Below are 17,294 nucleotides of genomic sequence, written 5' to 3' on the forward strand. Positions count from 1 at the left end.
CTTGTAGAAAATGGATTTTCTTTGCCGTTGGTGCGGGGAGGAAGGTTTGAAGTTTTAGCGTTCTCCTGCTGTCAACCGGTGTGAGATATTTGCGATGCAGTAGCTCGTCCGTGGAGTTACGATGGCCCCTCCGGGAGGCTCCGTGCCAGGCGAGAGCCGTTGTTGCCAGTGCAGTGGCAACTCCAAGTGCGGATCCAGCTGTAGCTGCCGAGAATCGAATATATCCTGCCGAAATTGCACACCAGGAAGGAAAGCAAAAAAAAATCTCCTCCCGCCACCCAGTCAATGAATCCCGTAGGTGTTCAAACGGTGCGCCACGTGCCGGCACAATCACCCACATGCTCCCACGGAGGGGTCGGAAGTGGGCGACAGGCTAATACATGTAGTACTGATCAACATGAGACGACCACCAACCACTTGCCTACCGAGCTTAGCCCTCAGAGTCAAACTGCGCGACACACCTCAACAGTTCATACTGCCCATAGTCCTAGTGCGACCGCCTTCGATATGCCTGTCTCTTGTTTTCAACAGCTGACTTGGGACGAACTTGAAAATGAGCAGAACCGTGCACTCCTCCAGCCCGTGACTAAACGTGACACTACCCTATTGGCGAACTTGGACTCGTCACAATCATCTGAGCTGGACCTCCACATGGCCCACCCTGTGCCCGAACCCCTCAATGCACCTGCTCCACCACCTGGTCCAGGGGTCAATGATCTCTCCAATCTCCCTGACTACCCGCGTACCCTTGGATATTGTTTCTTCCTAGGGGATTTGGGCACACAGGAGACTGCTGGCTGTATCAATACTGCCTATGAAGCACTAGTCCACTACCGTCCAGATGCAATACAGGTCCCACAGGGTAACACTGGCAAGGACTTTGTGTCTCAACTCGCACAGTACATACAGTGCTTTGGTGTGAGAGGACAGTACGAGGGCCAAGCTTTCAAAGTTGCAGAGAAGAAACCAGCCAGTACACTCGGATGGCGGTTAACAGAGTGGAAGAAGGGGAACCTGCAGACCCTCATCCACGAATTTGACACCATTCACAAGGAGCTCAAGAAGCGTCGACAGAGAAGCAGAACCAGCAATGATGATGCACGTCACTTTGCATCCAAGGTGACCAGCGGCCGGCTGGAATCTGCCTTGAGACGAGTTTCCACCGAGGAGTCTCCTGGTGTGCTGGGACTGGATGACAATTCAGGTGACTACACTGTCCGGGAGATACTGGAAGCAAAGCATCCCCCACCAGCACCCGCGTCCATGGAGGCGTTGCTAGATGGTGACGCTACACCTACACCGCATCCAACAAGATTCTCTGGCTTAGACCGAGAAACGATTAGGAGAGCTGCCCTTAACACTCATGGAGCAGCAGGTCCATCTGGCATTGATGCAAACGCGCGGAGATGGATGTGTACGGCATTCGCGGAAGCATCAGACTTGCTATGAGATGCACTGGCTGCCTCTGCTCGACAGCTTTCAACAGAGCATGTTGACCCAGTCACCTTGGAGGCGTACGTAGCATCCAAGCTTATCCCGCTTGACAAGGACCCAGGAGTTTGCCCAATCGGCATAGGCGAAGTGGTGAGACGGATCATTGGCAAAGCCATTCTTGCCCTCATCAGAAGCGACATCCAGGAAGCAGCAGGAAGTCTCCAATTTTGTGCTGGACAGGAATGTGGCATTGAGGCCGCAATCCATGCAATGCAGCAGATGTGTGACCAAGACGACACCGAAGCAGTGTTGATGGCGGATGCCACAAACGCTTTCAATCTGTTTAACCGGGAACTCTGTCTACACAACCTGCGCCACCTCTGCCCATCCCTAGCCACAGTAGTGATCAACACGTATCGCTGCCCATCCAAGCTGTTTGTTGGAGGTAGTTTTATCATGTCGGCTGAAGGAACAACCCACGGTGATCCTTTAGCCATGCCCATGTACGCCGTTGCCATTCTTCCACTGATCCAGTCACTGTCAGCAGCGAAGGCCACTCAGCTCTGGTATGCGGACGACTCGTCAGCTGCTGGGAGCATCATCCGCCTGCGAGCATGGTGGGACCTTCTCTGCCAGAGGGGTCCGTTGTACGGATACAAGCCGAATCCATCAAAGTCTGTGCTGGTCGTCAAGCCACCGCACCTCGAAGAAGCCGCCAGAATCTTCGAGAGTACTGGTGTCACCATCACCGACGACGGTCACCGCTTTCTTGGAGCAGCTATTGGCACCTCTGGCTTTGTGGATGGCTACCTCAGCTAAAAAGCAGAGTCCTGGGGGAAGGAGGTCCTAACCCTCGCTGAGATCGCTGACTCCCAGCCGCAAGCTGCCTTCTCTGCCTTTACGCATGGCCTGAAGCACCGTTGGTCGTTTCTGTGCCGTGTGATGGAGAGGGCCGCTTCAGCCTTAGGCACGCTGGAGGAAGCAATTGCCTCCCGCCTCATCCCCTCGCGCTGTGGTCGCTCCGTGGGCTCCGTTGAACGGAAGTTGCTAAGCTTCACCTGCAGAGATGGTGGCCTTGGACTCCTCGATCCCACTGCACCCTCTGGTCAGTACAAGGCGTCATGCACCATCAACGCTGCGCTGGTGTCAAAGATCATCTGCCAGGACCCAGCCCTAGGTGCCACCCTCGACACTGTCTGCCAGACCAAGCGGAAACTGGCTAGTTACACCAGCCTGGCCACAGGAAGAGCTGCCACTGAATTTCTGCTGTCACTCCCGTCGGATCTTCAGTATTGCATGAGGCTAGCCAGCGAGAAAGGTGCCTCCTCCTGGCTCACATGCCGTCCCCTGAAGGCGCACGCATTCGCTCTGTCGAATGGCGAATTTCGGGACGGCCTGGTACTTCGGTATGGTTGGACTCCATCTCATATTCCAACACATTGTGCCTGTGGTGAATCCTTCACCATTTGCCATGCTCTGTCGTGCTCTCGAGGAGGATTTCCCTCCCTCCGGCATAATGAGGTTCGTGATGTGACGGCGTCTCTCCTCAAGCGTGTTGCCCACAGTGTCGTGCTTGAGCCACACCTGCAACCAATCACTGGCGAATCCTTCAGGCATCGTTCTGCCATCACCAACCCTCAAGCACGGCTGGATATAGCTGCGAGTGGTGTCTGGGGTGGACGGTTCGATCGCACCTTTTTTATGTAAGGGTTTTTAACCCGTTTGCGAGCTCAAACCTTACCACTTCAGTCCCCTCCAGCTACCAGCGTCACGAGCGAGAGAAACGGCGTTGATATGAGGAGCGAGTCTGTGAAGTCAAGCATGGCTCATTCTGCCCCGCCGTTCTCTCCACATCTGGAGGCATGGGGAAGTCAGCGACATCGCTATACAAGCGCATTGCTGACATGCCATCGGAAAAGTGCCAGGATCCCTACTTCAGGGTAATGGCATGGATCCGCTGCAGAGTAAGCTTTGCGCTTCTTCGTGCCTGCATTGCCTGCCTACATGGAGCTCTTCGTCCCATCTTTACTCCCTCCGTCACAGCTGCTTCGGTAGATCTCGTGGTTGCCGAGGCTAGGCTCCGATAACTGAATGATCCTCATTGAATAGACCCCTGCAATCGATGTTATGAGAGTTCTCCCATTAATATTATAACTTTTTTTTCGTATTATTAGTTTGTTTCTTTTGGTATGATTTCTTGTGTTTTTCACTCGGCTTTATTATCATTTAACTTCTTATTTGGTGCACATTAGCGCTACATGGTTTATAATTTCCCTTTTTCTTGATTTTGTATTTAGCGCTTTCGGGTGTTATTATTATTTTTTATATATTCGCACTAAATTATTATTTTTTGGCTACCGCTCTGCTTTCGTTTCGCGTGGATGTATAGAAAATGGCACTACAGTCCGTTTGTAAAAGATTTGCAATCCTGGCGATCGCCCGCGGAGTTTGGCGTCTTACGGTATGAGCACTCGAGCGCTGCCTGGAAAAACTCACTGTGAACTCGAAGAAATATTCCGCGCGAAAGCAGGAAAAATGACAACTCACTTACGTAACCGTCGTTGATACAGTCATGTACGTCTGGTTTACAACAAGCGAGTTCTTCCTTGTATCGATAATGGAGTCAGAGAGGACATGTCGAACCAAAATGGTTGCAAATGTTGACGAGTGGCATGTGTCCCAATTCGTTTTGTGACCAAATAGTTTATTTGAGCTGCGATGCAATTTACTCACCGTGTGACGAAAATGACATCGACAGGGACTCATTTCCAAGGCCATGACTTGGCAAAGCTATCCATGTGACTTCGACGACATTTTGAGAAAAGCAGACGCTTGTGAACGCTGATAGAAGACGCGTTGACTGCCAAATTCAAATAAATTGGCGATCTTGAAACTAAAATAAATCTCAAAAAGCTACAGCGCAATGACTTCCATATTCACTTACACCATTGCAGTGTTGTGGGTGTGTTCACATGGCGTGAGCCAGTCAAGTGTCAATCAGCTCGGCAGGAAGCGCGAGCTTCACCAACAAGTCGTTTGGTGCAGCCATCTTCTTTGTCTTGTACCAGCTAGCTTGATCACCAAAACATTGAAAAAAAAGTTTGACTTGAGGATAGGTTGGGATTTGAACTCACAACTTCATGGTCAGCAGACAGCATTCATAACCACAAGGCCAAAAAGATAGGGATAAATCGTGAGTTTTGATAAAAAAATCGATACTGGCTTCCTGGGCAAATTGTAAACCATGGGAAAAGGCCGGAAACCTGGCCGAAATTCTAACTCCTTAACGGCTGGTCCAATTGTTCCGAAACCTTCACAGAACCATTTGCCGTGTCCTAACATGCCATTCTATGTACTTTGTTGTCCAAATTTCCCTTTTCTTCATACTTTTTAAGACCCAAACCTGATTGTAAATATTTTTGAAACAGACTATAGTCTTGCATATTCATGTTCTTCTGCAGGGGAATCATATGGGTAGTGGCGGTGATACTTTTTTTTATACGCAGGTCATTCTGTGGATGTTGCTGTTGCAGAATTTCATGACTCTGTCATACAATTGTCTTGTCTTTCAGAAAATTCAGATGTCCACACCCTAAATCACATTTACTTGAGAATTGTAACCAGGTGTGTGCCACAGATGTTTTTGTTGATTCTGTGTTTATAATTGTAGTCATGGGGTGTCGTGATAAGGTCATCCGGCATCATATTGTACTGAAATCGTAATCCTGTTGATGTCGATAAAACCTTTGGAAGTAGTTCAATGACATAAAAGTGTTACGCGATTTTCTAAAACAACACAGCAATACTACCGCATATATTCACTTATATCTTGTAAAACTGCATTTTTTTTTTACTAGAGCCACGTAAAGTCGTCATGTGTGAGCCATGAATAAGGGGAGTGGTGGTGTGGTCTGGGGCATGCGCAATCACCTGCTGTCCCAGGCGCAACAACGCTAACACCCTCCTCTGGAGTTGCAGCCTCGCCGCCTACCTCTGTTCAAGTTCCTGGACAAGTAACGCCTACGCCAGCAGAAACACCAGCATCAGCAGTAGGAGCAACAGTGGCAGCAGCGGCAGTGCCGGGGACATTGGTCCCCACAGCTAATCTTCACGTGGACAGTCCACTTGGCGAGAGGATAGGGTAAGGCCACTTCAAACTCTACATATAAGACTTGTGCTGAATAAGTTACTGGAATTGTATATTTAGATATGTAAAAGTAATAGGAGACATGAACACTAAATTACTAATTTTACTGGTTTGCTAACTTTTTGGCGAAAGTCCGTTGCGTGTTCATACATGTTCAAATTCAATTATTTTTCATAAGTTTGACCGAGTTGAAAAACAAAAAGGTTTGAAGAAAGAATCGTCCCCAGCAGCACTCAAATCAGAAACCCTAGGCTAAGGGCAGTGATGCTTTATTGTTAGTATTACACCTTCCAGTGGCTAAAGACGAATCAGTGCCAATATAGATGAGGAGGGAGCGTTTGCCAGCCATGGAGTCGAAAGAAAGTATAAGAAGTGTGGTGGTGCACCAATACCATGGTAAATATTAAAGGAAAGGGAGTTATGAGTACATGTAAGCCATGGTTTAGTTAGCTTCCCAACAGCGACCGCTGAGAAAACAAAATTTCTTTATAATAACGAGAGACCTTGGAAGCTCAGGGCCCTACGCTACGCTTTTTTTGCCTAGCTCATCATGTACACTGTATGTTATTAGAACTGAGAAAACTTTCTCGTTGGCGCCAACTTCGTTGCGGTCTTACACTAGTGTTTTACGTCGACCATGATGGCTGCAATGCCCAACCATACCACAACGAACTGGTCGGCTACAACATTGTATTGCAAAAAGTTTCCATCTGTTCGAGTAACATGCATGATGACCTAGGCAAAAAAGCATAGCGTAAGAGCTCTGAGCAAAAGAAATAAACTTTGTCTTTGCATTCGAGGGTAATACGACACCGTCTACCACCTTGATGACCTAGGCAAAAAAGCATAGGGAAGTTATAAATGTTTCATTCTCCTATTTTTTTTTAGACATAACCTGGGATTCGAACCCGCACTAATGCCCTGCATGCATTTCCCCGATACACTTCGCATACATACTCATTCTTCCAAGTTGCTTCACGTTATGATCTTGCATTTTACAGTCCTATTTGAATTATAGCAATAAAAACTGATTTATGGCAGTTCTCTAAAAAACGTTATTGTGTTCTAGTCCATGGACCCCGTCTAAAAAGTAAGAAATTAACGAAATGTGATAGCCGAAAAGTAAAATTCAACACAAAACCCCACAATAATCACACACAGAATGAAAAGCTAGAAGACCTTTTCTGCTCGTGATACTCTTTCCTATGCATGCATGTTTAGTGTTGAAAGCAGCATTTCAAGACAAGTGTTGTGAAACTTAAACTCTCTATTATACAAAGCACGAAGTATTGTGATTATTGTGAGGTTTTGTGTGAAATTTTTATTTTCGGCTATCCCATTCGTTATTTCTTACTTTTTTAGACGGGGTCTTTGGTAGCCCTTTCCCAAAGCATGCACGAGGAACTTCCTTCTTTGGAACTGCTTCTTGCATGAGCTGTTTCGTTTCGGCGCTGCTGAGACCTCCTTTCGCAGAATATTACTCAATGACAGGTGAGTTGACCAGTTCCCACTGTGACGGCGATTGATTTTCACTTTGCTCGGAACTGGACTTTCGATCGACCAGAGAGTTGTACAATATTTTACGATTCATTTGCTTGTGTTGACTCTATCATTTAAGAAAAGTGTGCTGATTTTGGGTGGAATGCAATAAATATGGAAAAGCTGACAGGAACTCTTTTCTAAATTTAGCTTTTCCGCTGCGAGACGCCCTTTTACGGAAAACTCAATGACAGGTGATCTCTGAGTTGACCAGTTTCCTTTGATTCGTTTGCTTATGCTCACCCTTTCATTTACGGAAACGTGTGCTGATTTTATTCGGATTTAGATCCATTTTTATCTCTTTGCCCTTGGCTACCCTGTGCGAAGAACGCGAGTTCACCTTCTTGACGGTAAGGCTTATGTTGCTGCTGAGGCTTAGATGTGTTGTCGAAATACTCATGTTCATTGTACATTGGTAAGTTACAAGTAAGGCACTGGTCAGTGGCATACTATCGTTGGCAGTTCCCAATCTGGAGGGAAAGGTTCAAGGACCCATTGACCCAGTATGCAAAATAAGTTCGCATATCAGGAAAAATCTCCATTATGGAGAGGTTCAGTGACTTGTTTGCTCCATACGAAACAAGCCAATGGGTGCAGTCTTGTCTCGTGAAAATCTCGTACTTGTATAATTGGATTTGTTTACTCGAGTCTGGGCTGTTTGATTTGTGAGTACCGCCGAGATTGCACTGCACCAAATAAAGTTGCGTGCCGCCAAAGCAAGAATTACGATTTGCAATCTGTTTGTAGTACCTGCGAGAATGTGCTGTACATGCATCGTACTTTCTCTTGTGCTGTTTCAGTTGCAGTCATGTTACTAAAGAAAAAGGTTCAGTGCCTCATGTAGAGGGTATAACCCAAGTCAGAGGGTTATACCGGCTGAATATAAATCCCGACTGCGATAGCAGGAGCGATTTATATGAGGGTACGGTATAACCCGACTAGGAGGGTCATTTCCTACTTATGCCAGGTACCCCTACGCATTTCCAGAACAACAAACCTATTTGGAGATCTCCTACATCATACAGTACATGCACAGGATTTGCTGGTTATCAGTTGTCAATTGAAAGAATGGTCGAGTAAGATCAGAAGGATATTCCTCCGTGGATGTTTTGGCATCAGATTTACTTTCAGTTCCAGTGAATATTGTAGCATATTGTCCCGTGAGCGATGCGGAAGTCAACTAAATTGCTGGGGTGCTGGAGTTGTCGTTGAATCAAACTACCGTCACTAGTAAATAAGTTAGCCTACAGTACAGTTTGGACTCTTTGGGAGTAAGTCATACTATTATCATGATTATGGTACAGTGCTGATTTTCACACGCGGCATCTTATAATCAGGTTTGCTTACTTATAAGTAGATGCATTTGCATACACTGTTTTGTATCACTGTATCACATTTCAATCCATTCTAGCGTTTTTCCAATCGGTTTAGGTGGATTTGAAGTACACTCTGTATCATAAACTTAGGTACGAAGGAGACAGTCTGTTGATGATCTTCAACTATTTGAAGTACAATGTACATTGCTGACCCGTTCGGGACACTTCGTGTTTATTTGACGTTCTTTATCCTCCGTTTCAGTATAATACAATCATGTAGAATACTCGGTAGAAGAATTCCAGGTCAGTCTTCTTTTCCATTGTACTGTTCCTCGCCATGCCGTTCTGTGTGGTGTGTACACGTTCATGTGGTGTATGTTGTGTCTGTTGTGAATGGTCCTTGCGCTGGAGTGCTGTCGTCGTGCAAGTTCACTGCCTTTCAGGCAGTGAACTTGTACGGTGGCAGTGCCATGCACCGGGAGTTATATTCAATATATATCACGCGCTGGATTTTTACCGGCCAATATAACCATGGGTAGATGAGCGCTGATTGGCTGAAAACAGGCCCTCCGCACCGTACCCTTGGTTTTCGTCCTAAAGATGTTCGACTGGATATCATTCATACTCTCCAAAAGATGTGTAGCATTTTATTATTATGGAGTGCCTTTTTTTCTCTCAGCACCTCCAGGATACCCTGGAAGAAGGCCTTAGGCCTGTGGGGATTGCCCTATCGAAAATTTGACAATTTGATAATAATTACCTCCAACCATAGCCTTGCACCTTTTATCCTCAGAATCAGTGTAGTTGTTGGAACGAGGTGTCGGACTCAACAATGTATTTGATTACATTTTAATACATGTTAATTGTTCCTCCTTTGCTGTGTTGTTTTAGAAAATCGTGGACTAACAGTTTGAAGTCATTGAACTACTTCCAAAAGTTGTATCGGCATCAACAGGATTGCGATTTCAGTGCAATATGATGATGGCGTTCCTACGGATGCGGAAAACTCGGCCTCTAGCCGAGTTTGACGCGAACCGTGATTTTTTTCCTTGACATTGGTGGATAGCATCAGTCACATCTAAGAGTGACACTCTATCTCAAACATATGTACACAAATAAGTAGTAATCTTATCTTCATTGGAGCGATGGTCTGCAGGCGTGCGATCATGTGTGTGCCTTGTGTGTGTGCGTGTGTGTGTGTGTGTGTGTTTAGTCACTGATTACGCGCACGTTTGTGCGTGTGTGTGGTGGGTGTGGGTGTGTTTGTGTGTGTGTGTGTGTGTGTGTGTGTGTGTGTGTGTGTGTGTGTGTGTGTGTGTGTGTGTGTGTGTGTGTGTGGCCTGGTTGCTCAGGATAGGTCTGCCTGGCGGCAGGACTGTCGTATCTGCCATCGGTCGTTTCGCAGGCCAGGTGACAAACAAGGCACAAATGTGGCGCAGAGCAAAGACTCCCCATCCAAGATCAGCGTGGTACTGTGCAGTGTGGTACATGCAGAAGGTGGGTTCACTCTCGTGGTGGCCTGCGTGTGCATTATTGTTTGCCCCATCGAAAGTGTCCGCACCGGCATCATCGATTCCGGTCAGCGTCCAATCTTCTCTCTTGTGTTTGACATGCAATCGGCAGTTCAAGTAAGTGCCTGGTTTCAGACGTCACATGTGCGACCGTGGCCATCAGGCAACCAAGTCTGACAGAGTTTCATATGGTGTCCGCTGTTCTCGCTGCGGCCGTCAGTTCCGTCGACAGAGTGACCTGAGTCGTCATCTCCGTTTCAGCTCCTGACAATGACGCTGGCTTCTTTCGAAATGGTGTGGCCCTTGGGCAACCATGCTACAGTAGCAGTAGTGTGTGTGTGTGTGTGTGTGTGTGTGTGTGTGGTGTGTGTGTGTGTGTGAGTGTGTGTGTGTGTGTGTGTGTGTGTGGGTGGGTGGGTGTGTGTGTGTGTGTTCTGCCTTGCCTAATAGCTATCATCGCCTTCGGCGATGGGCTTTCCAAAGGTGTGTGTGTGTGTGTGTGTGTGTGTGTATGTTCACAATCTGTAGGAATTTGATGAAGTTCGGCAACATTGGTATTTTTATGAATGAGTATAGGATGATTTGCATGATTTTCAACAGCCACAACCACACGTGTTTGGTTAGGGCCAACAGTTACAAGACTAGGAGTCACTGCCACATCTGGATGCTTCGCCATAAAGGACTCCAATGGATCTGCCACGCAATCCATCGCAACCGTGCACACATCAACAGCTGCACAAGGCACCAAGACAACATGTCCTGCAGGTACCGACAACTCCATCTCAAACACCACACGAGATGAGTATACCACAGGGTCAGCCACACTCTCGGGTGCACACGCCGGGACAACGCCAGGTTGAGCCATGGGTTCAACAACCCGTGCAGACAATGAATCGTCAAGGGCAACACGAGAAGAATATGACGAAACAGGTACATCGTCGGAGCATGCATCAGAATGAGGAGTATGAGTATTGCATGAGGGGGAAGTATTACGCGGAACAATACGATCAAAGGGCGTACGTGACGGAGGACAGCCAGAACCAGAAACATGCAACGGAACAGACACATCGCCAAACATCACAACACCACGAGCAATGTCTAATACACCACCATGCTGCAACAAAAAATCGGAACCAAGAATCATGTCACAGTGAATACCAGGAGACACAACAACCGTGTGCTGGAAAGACAGATTTCCTAGCGACATACACCGATCCATGAATCCAACGACAGGAAGTTGTGCGCCATTGACTGCACACAACCGCGGAGCAGACTCTAGAGGAGGTCGCTCTGTCAAATTAGGCAACAATTTAGAATGCACTAACGAAACACTTGAACCAGAATCAACAAGAGCAACAACAGGAGACGAAGACGAAGACGAAAGACAAACATCAACGTGCACAATAATGGGTGAGATCGCACCACATACCTCCTCGAGGGGCTCCACTCGGACGACTGACGGCGGCCCCGTGTCACCAGTCCAACCTTGTTTTTTGCGTGCGGGCAAGATGCAATGAAGTGGCCCTCTTCACCACATCCATGGCACACTCCACGCACAGGCCTCGCAAAACTCTGGCCACGACCACGACCACGGCTAGGCGCACCGGCACCAGCACCACGAGCAACAAAACGTACATGGTCTTGCTGGGGTCGGGTGGGGCGATACAGACTCACGCTCTCCATTTTCGCCTCCAAAGCAGAGAGACGCGAATCAAAACTCGACAAAAGCGAAGCCAACTGGTCTCGCTCAGATTCCGACTTCAGTGGACCGACTGCTGTGTAGGGGTCACGACCATGACGGGGCTTCACTTCTGTGGAAGACAAAAAAATTCACCGAGTTATTTCTGAACTGAAAAGGCTGAAAGTGGCGGCGGCAGGCCTGCAGGAAACCCACTGGTTTGGACAAAATATCTACGCTGTTAACGGATTTACTGTGATCTGTTCGGGCCGCCCCACTCCTGGCGAAGAGGATAATCGACGTCGAGGTGAGGGAGTTGCTCTTGTTTTGAATCGTGATACAACTTCGGCGTGGAGGGCTGGCGGCTGCGTATGGAACGCGGTGAGTTCTCGGATTGTGAGTGTACGTTTGAAGTACTGTGCAGCTGATGGACCGGATGTTTGGCTCACTCTGGTCAGCGTTTATGCTCCAACGTTTGCTGCGTCGCGGGCTTGCAAGGAACTATTTTATGACGATTTACAACGCACTCTGTACGATGTACCCCAGACTGACCATTGTGTAGTGCTTGGCGATTTCAATGCTCGAGTTGGATCTAGTGAGCAGGGTGATGAGTGGTCCACTGTACGTGGTCCGCATGGATTTGGTGCACTGAACTCTTCAGGAGCTGACCTGCTATCATTTGCTGCATTCAATCAGTTGAGTATTTGTAACACCTGGTTCCCCAAGCGAGACCTCTTCAAGCGGACTTGGCAGCACCCAGGCACTTTGAACTGGCACTGTATCGACTACATTCTAGTGCGCCAGGAGGACCGCCGTTGGTGTATGGACACTGCGGTCGCGCGCAGTGCTGAGTGTGGAAGTGACCACCAACTCCTCTGTTTTACTTTTGCACTTCCGTGTGGACGATTAGTTTGGGAGCGCGACCGGGCAAATGTGCGGCGCCGCCGTTATGATGTTGCCCAGCTGCGGGTGCGCACCTCGGACCCGGACTCACCTTCGCCTGCAGAAAGGTACCAAGCTACCATTGCAACCGAGCTTGTAGATACATGGCAAGAACAGCACGACATAGATCAGAAATGGTCCAACGTCAAGGCGGCTATCGACAAGTCTGCTGCGTCTGTCTTGGGCTTCTCCCGGCGTCGCCAACCAGACTGGTTTCGGGAGGCAGAGTCAGCCATCCAGCCATTGCTAGATGAACGGAATCGGTGCTATACCGACTGGCTATGTAGTGGCCAGAGCCGCGACTGCTCGCACTACACAGCGTTTAAGGTGGCTAGATCCAGGGCGCGTGCTTCCATATCCTCGGCTAGGGTAGACTGGATAAAGGCAAAGGCACAGGCGGCCTCAGAGTCGAGATTCAATGGAGCGGTTGTATGGAAGTGCATCCATGACCTCCAGTCTTGTACCCGGGGCCTCGCCCCTGTGCGCACTTCCGCCGTGCTGGATGAGAACGGTAACATCTGTAGTTCACCAGAGGAGCAGAGCCACCGGTGGGGAAGACACTTTGACGGTGTTCTCAACGTGGCAAGTGCATGGAATCGCAATGCCCTGGACGACATCCCACAGCGACAGGAGGCTGATCATCTTGCTGAGGCGCCGACTCTCCGTGAAGTCAGCCGCGCTATCTCCCGCCTACAGAACGGCAAGTCCGCTGGAGCCTCTGGCATCCTCCCTGAGATGCTGAAGAGGGGTGGCCCTGACCTCACCGCCAAGCTTGTGGAGCTGTTTGGCGATGTGTGGCGTGCTGGGGTGGTCCCGCAGGAGTGGGTGGACGCCACGTTGGTCCCCATCCCAAAGAAAGGGGATTTATCTCGCTGTGATAATTGGCGGGGTATCTCACTGCTGGATGTTGTGGGCAAGGTTCTGGCGAGCGTCATCCAGACTCGTCTCCAGTCCGTGGCTGCAGATTTTCTCCCAGAGTCTCAGTGTGGCTTCAGGCGTGGCCGATCTTGTACAGATATGGTTTTCAGTGTTCGGCAGTTCCTCGAGAAGACCATTGAGCACGACTGCAAAGGCTTCTTTGTATTTATAGACCTCAAGAAAGCCTATGATTCCGTGCCTCGGGATTGCCTGTGGGAAGTCTTATCCCGAGCGGGTATCCCTGCTCCCATGCTTGCCGTGATCCGTTCCTTTCACACTGACATGTCGGCGGTGGTTCGGGTAGAGAACACGACAACTGACCCTATCCGCGTCACGAATGGTCTCCGTCAGGGGTGCACCATGGCACCTGTGCTGTTTAACATCTTCATGTGGGCGGTAGTGACTGTGTGGCAGCGACGAGTCCGAGATGTACCCGGTGTTGGTTTTGAGTTCCGGCATTGTGATGGTGACACTAACGTTCACTGCAAGCCTACCAGGACGGATCCGGTTGCCATTGCCACTGAGTCACAGTTTGCAGACGACTCAGCACTTTTCGCGACGACTCGTGCAGGGGCGGAGACGGCACTTGCAGTGTTTGACACGACCGCAGCTGAGTTTGGGCTTAAAGTTAGCGCTACCAAGACACAGTTCTTGGTTGCAGGTAGGGATGTTTCGCCTGGGGACTGCGCTCCAATCGAGCTAGCTGGCACGGTCATCGAGTGTGTTTCGGAGTTCCGGTATCTGGGATCTCTCATTCATCGCGGTGGCCGGTCGACACAGGACATCACTGCTCGGATTGCGCATGCCTCTCCTGCTTGTGGCGCCTTGCAAGGAACCATCTTCAGCAATCCTGACCTTGATTTGCATATCAAGAGGTGTGTGTTTAATGCATGTGTGCTGTCGCTCCTCCTCTATGGGTCAGAGTGTTGGACACCATTGCAACACGATCTCAGACGTTTGTCAGTCTTTCATATGCGGTGCATCCGTTCCATCCTGGGTGTGTCCCGCAGAGATTGCTGGAATAATCACACGACCAACGCCCAACTGTTGGAGATGTGGGGTGACTCTGATACCATCTGCGTGAAGGTCTCACAGCGTCGCCTAGAGTGGCTGGGCCATGTTGCTCGAATGGACAGTAGCCGGATGCCGAGACAGATCCTGTTTGGCTCACTTCTCACACGTCGCCCAGCACATGGCCCTCGCAAGCGCTGGAAGGATTGCGTTGTCTCCGACTTAAGAGTTCGTGGCCTCACCAAGGAATGGTACCCTATCGCCTGTGAGTCCCGTGCTGACTGGCGGACTATGTACGCCGAGCCTGTGGAGAATGTGCCTCAGCCTGACCCAGTGGTATGTGCGGATTGCAATCGGTCATTCTCGCGCCCTGGAGATCGTGCTCGCCACAAATGTGTGGTTGAGCGGGCAAAGCCGATTGCTGAGCAGCAAGGGGCTTGCCACTGTGGAGATTGTGGGCGTTGGTTTCGCAGCAAGGGTGGTCTAGCTGTTCACCGCTGTTCCGCACCTCAGCCTCAGCCTCCCGAGCCCCGGCAAGTCTATGTGCAAGATGCCTGCTGTGCTGCGCACTGTGCTGTGTGTGCCCGCTGCTTTCGGTCTGTGCAAGGCCGCGGTCGTCACCGGTGCTCGAGGACTGGCCCGCGCCCGACTGCCCAGCAGCGTAATTCGTTCAGCCATGTATGCGTGTGTTCTCGCCGGTTCCGTTCGCCCCACCATCTCCGGCGTCATCAGGCTGCGTGCTCCATCTTCCTCTCTGATGCCCCTCCGGGGCCCACGTGACCCCTGTGGCAGTGGCTCTACAGGACAGGACAGGTGTGTGTGTGTGTGTGTGTGTGTGTGTGTGTGTGTGTATGTGTGTGTGTGTGTGTGTGCGTGTGCGTGTGTGTCTGGAGCGCCATCGGGTGGCGTGCTCTTTATCTCTCTCTCTCTCTGCTGCCCCTCCGGGGCCCACGTGACCCTATTGGTAGTGGCTCAACAGGACAGGTGTGTGTGTGTGTTTGCATGTATGCGTGTGTGTGTGTGTATATATGTGTGTGTGTGTGTGTGTGTGTGTGTGTGTGTGTGTGTGTGTGTTCTGCCTCGCCTAATAGCTATCATCGCCTTCGGCGATGGGCTTTCCAAAGGTCCAAAGGTGTGTGCGTGTGTGTGAGTGTGTGTGCGTGTGTGTCTGGAGCGCCACAGGGTGGCGTGTTCTTTCTCTCTCTCTCTCTCTCTGCTGCTCTTCCGGGGCCCACATGACCCTAGTGGTAGTGGCTTGACAGGACAGGTGTGTGTGTGTGTGTTTGCATGTATGCGTGTGTGTGTGTGTGTGTGTGTATGTGTGTGTACACGTATGTCAATGTGTATTGCAGGGTTGGGGTGGGCTAGTAGAGAAGGGTAGAGTGTATATGGACAGGTACATGGGATATGTAGGTCTGCATGTACATGCACAAAAGCAAATTTATCAAAAAGGCATTCTGTGCCTATATGGCGAAATTGAGCATTGAAGCATGAATTTTTTATTTTCTCATTGGCATGTACACAGTTAGTCCATTCAATAACCAAAAATTGAGGAAGATTGTAAATCAGGTTCTTGATGAAATACCCGTCCGCTATACATCACAAATCCTGTACAAATTTGACAATTCAGTGAAATTGTCATCGCCTATATCTCAAAAGTTAGCATTGAGACCCCGTTTTTTAAAGGGGCACTCCGGCTTCATTTTCGACGCCGAGTTTTCGATGCCAAGACGAAGGTAGGGGAAAGAGAAGACCCCTCGAACAAGAACGAGTCTCCAGAAGCGATCGAGTCGAGCAGGAAGACGACTTTTGAATTTCGCCGAGCGAGCGCTGATGACGTAATGAGGGATTAGCTTGCCAGTGGAAATGCATCTGCGCACATACATTTCACATACTTTTTGGCCAATTTTCAATCGAAGAGGAGGTTGTTTTCTATGTTCTTTCAACGTCGTGAGCGATCCCGTCTTCTATACCCTTCCAGGTACCCTGAAGGTCCTCCAGAGGAGAATTTATCTCCAGCGAAGCGTTCTTGATCCGCGAAATTCGTCTCGAGACATATTCACCCAGTGCAGTGCTGATAAATGTAGAATGTTGAATCTGTGATAATTGTTGACGATGGAGAGAGAGGTTGATAGCCGCTGTCGCAGGGAAAGTGAAGCTGCTGGAAGTAACAACGGGGAGCCCGTTTGTATCACCTGCACAACCAGACTTCAAAGCAGCTTGACCAAATCGGAGGGTGCCTCGTTGCTTATCGTGAATATTACACCGACATGAATTACTACATGTACACTGGTGAGTTTTTATCTTGTTTTGTTCGTATGCTAGTACCCTGGCCTGGAGTTCTCGGTAGCAAATTCCTATTCCCTGGCGTTTTCTAAACATTCTGTGTAGTACTGAATACGTGATCAAGTATTCCGATTGGGGTAGATGTGGAATTTGGACATGTATTTTATTAAAAAAATTCTATTTTCCCAATAGAGCGTTTGTAGTGAAATGGTTGCCCAAATACAACAAAATTGATTCTGTATTTCTACAACTTGTACTGAAATCCAGTCAAAGTAAAAATGATTCTTCATGACAGTTGGGGTCAATGAAATCTGATCCAGGCATAACGAATAGTGACGCCTGCCACCCCCAGAACGAATGCCCATTTGGTGGGGGATACCACAGTACTCGAAAGTGGTGCGTGTTTCAATGTGGCATGGAAGTTTTATAATATGATCTCTGGTCAATGCAACATACGATAGCCATCATGAATTGCAGGCCTCGAACGCAACTCAGACCAGAATCGGCAGTTC

The 17,294-nt window shown here is 49.0% G+C and overlaps 1 protein-coding gene across 1 annotated transcript; it reads left to right on the forward strand.

Annotated features, from left to right (window-relative positions):
• Nucleotides 1-2,376: 2,376 nt before the first annotated feature.
• On the forward strand, nucleotides 2,377-15,877 carry LOC135828715 (uncharacterized). Its single transcript, XM_065341139.1, has 6 exons — nucleotides 2,377-2,840; nucleotides 9,989-10,064; nucleotides 10,680-10,877; nucleotides 12,172-14,360; nucleotides 14,496-14,761; nucleotides 15,849-15,877. Exons 1-6 carry the CDS (start codon nucleotides 2,377-2,379, stop codon nucleotides 15,875-15,877), a joined length of 3,222 nt encoding a protein of 1,073 aa, XP_065197211.1.
• Nucleotides 15,878-17,294: the final 1,417 nt, after the last annotated feature.

The sequence above is a fragment of the Sycon ciliatum genome, chromosome 12, assembly GCF_964019385.1.
Source record: "Sycon ciliatum chromosome 12, ocSycCili1.1, whole genome shotgun sequence".
NCBI classification, from domain to species: Eukaryota; Metazoa; Porifera; class Calcarea; order Leucosolenida; family Sycettidae; genus Sycon; species Sycon ciliatum.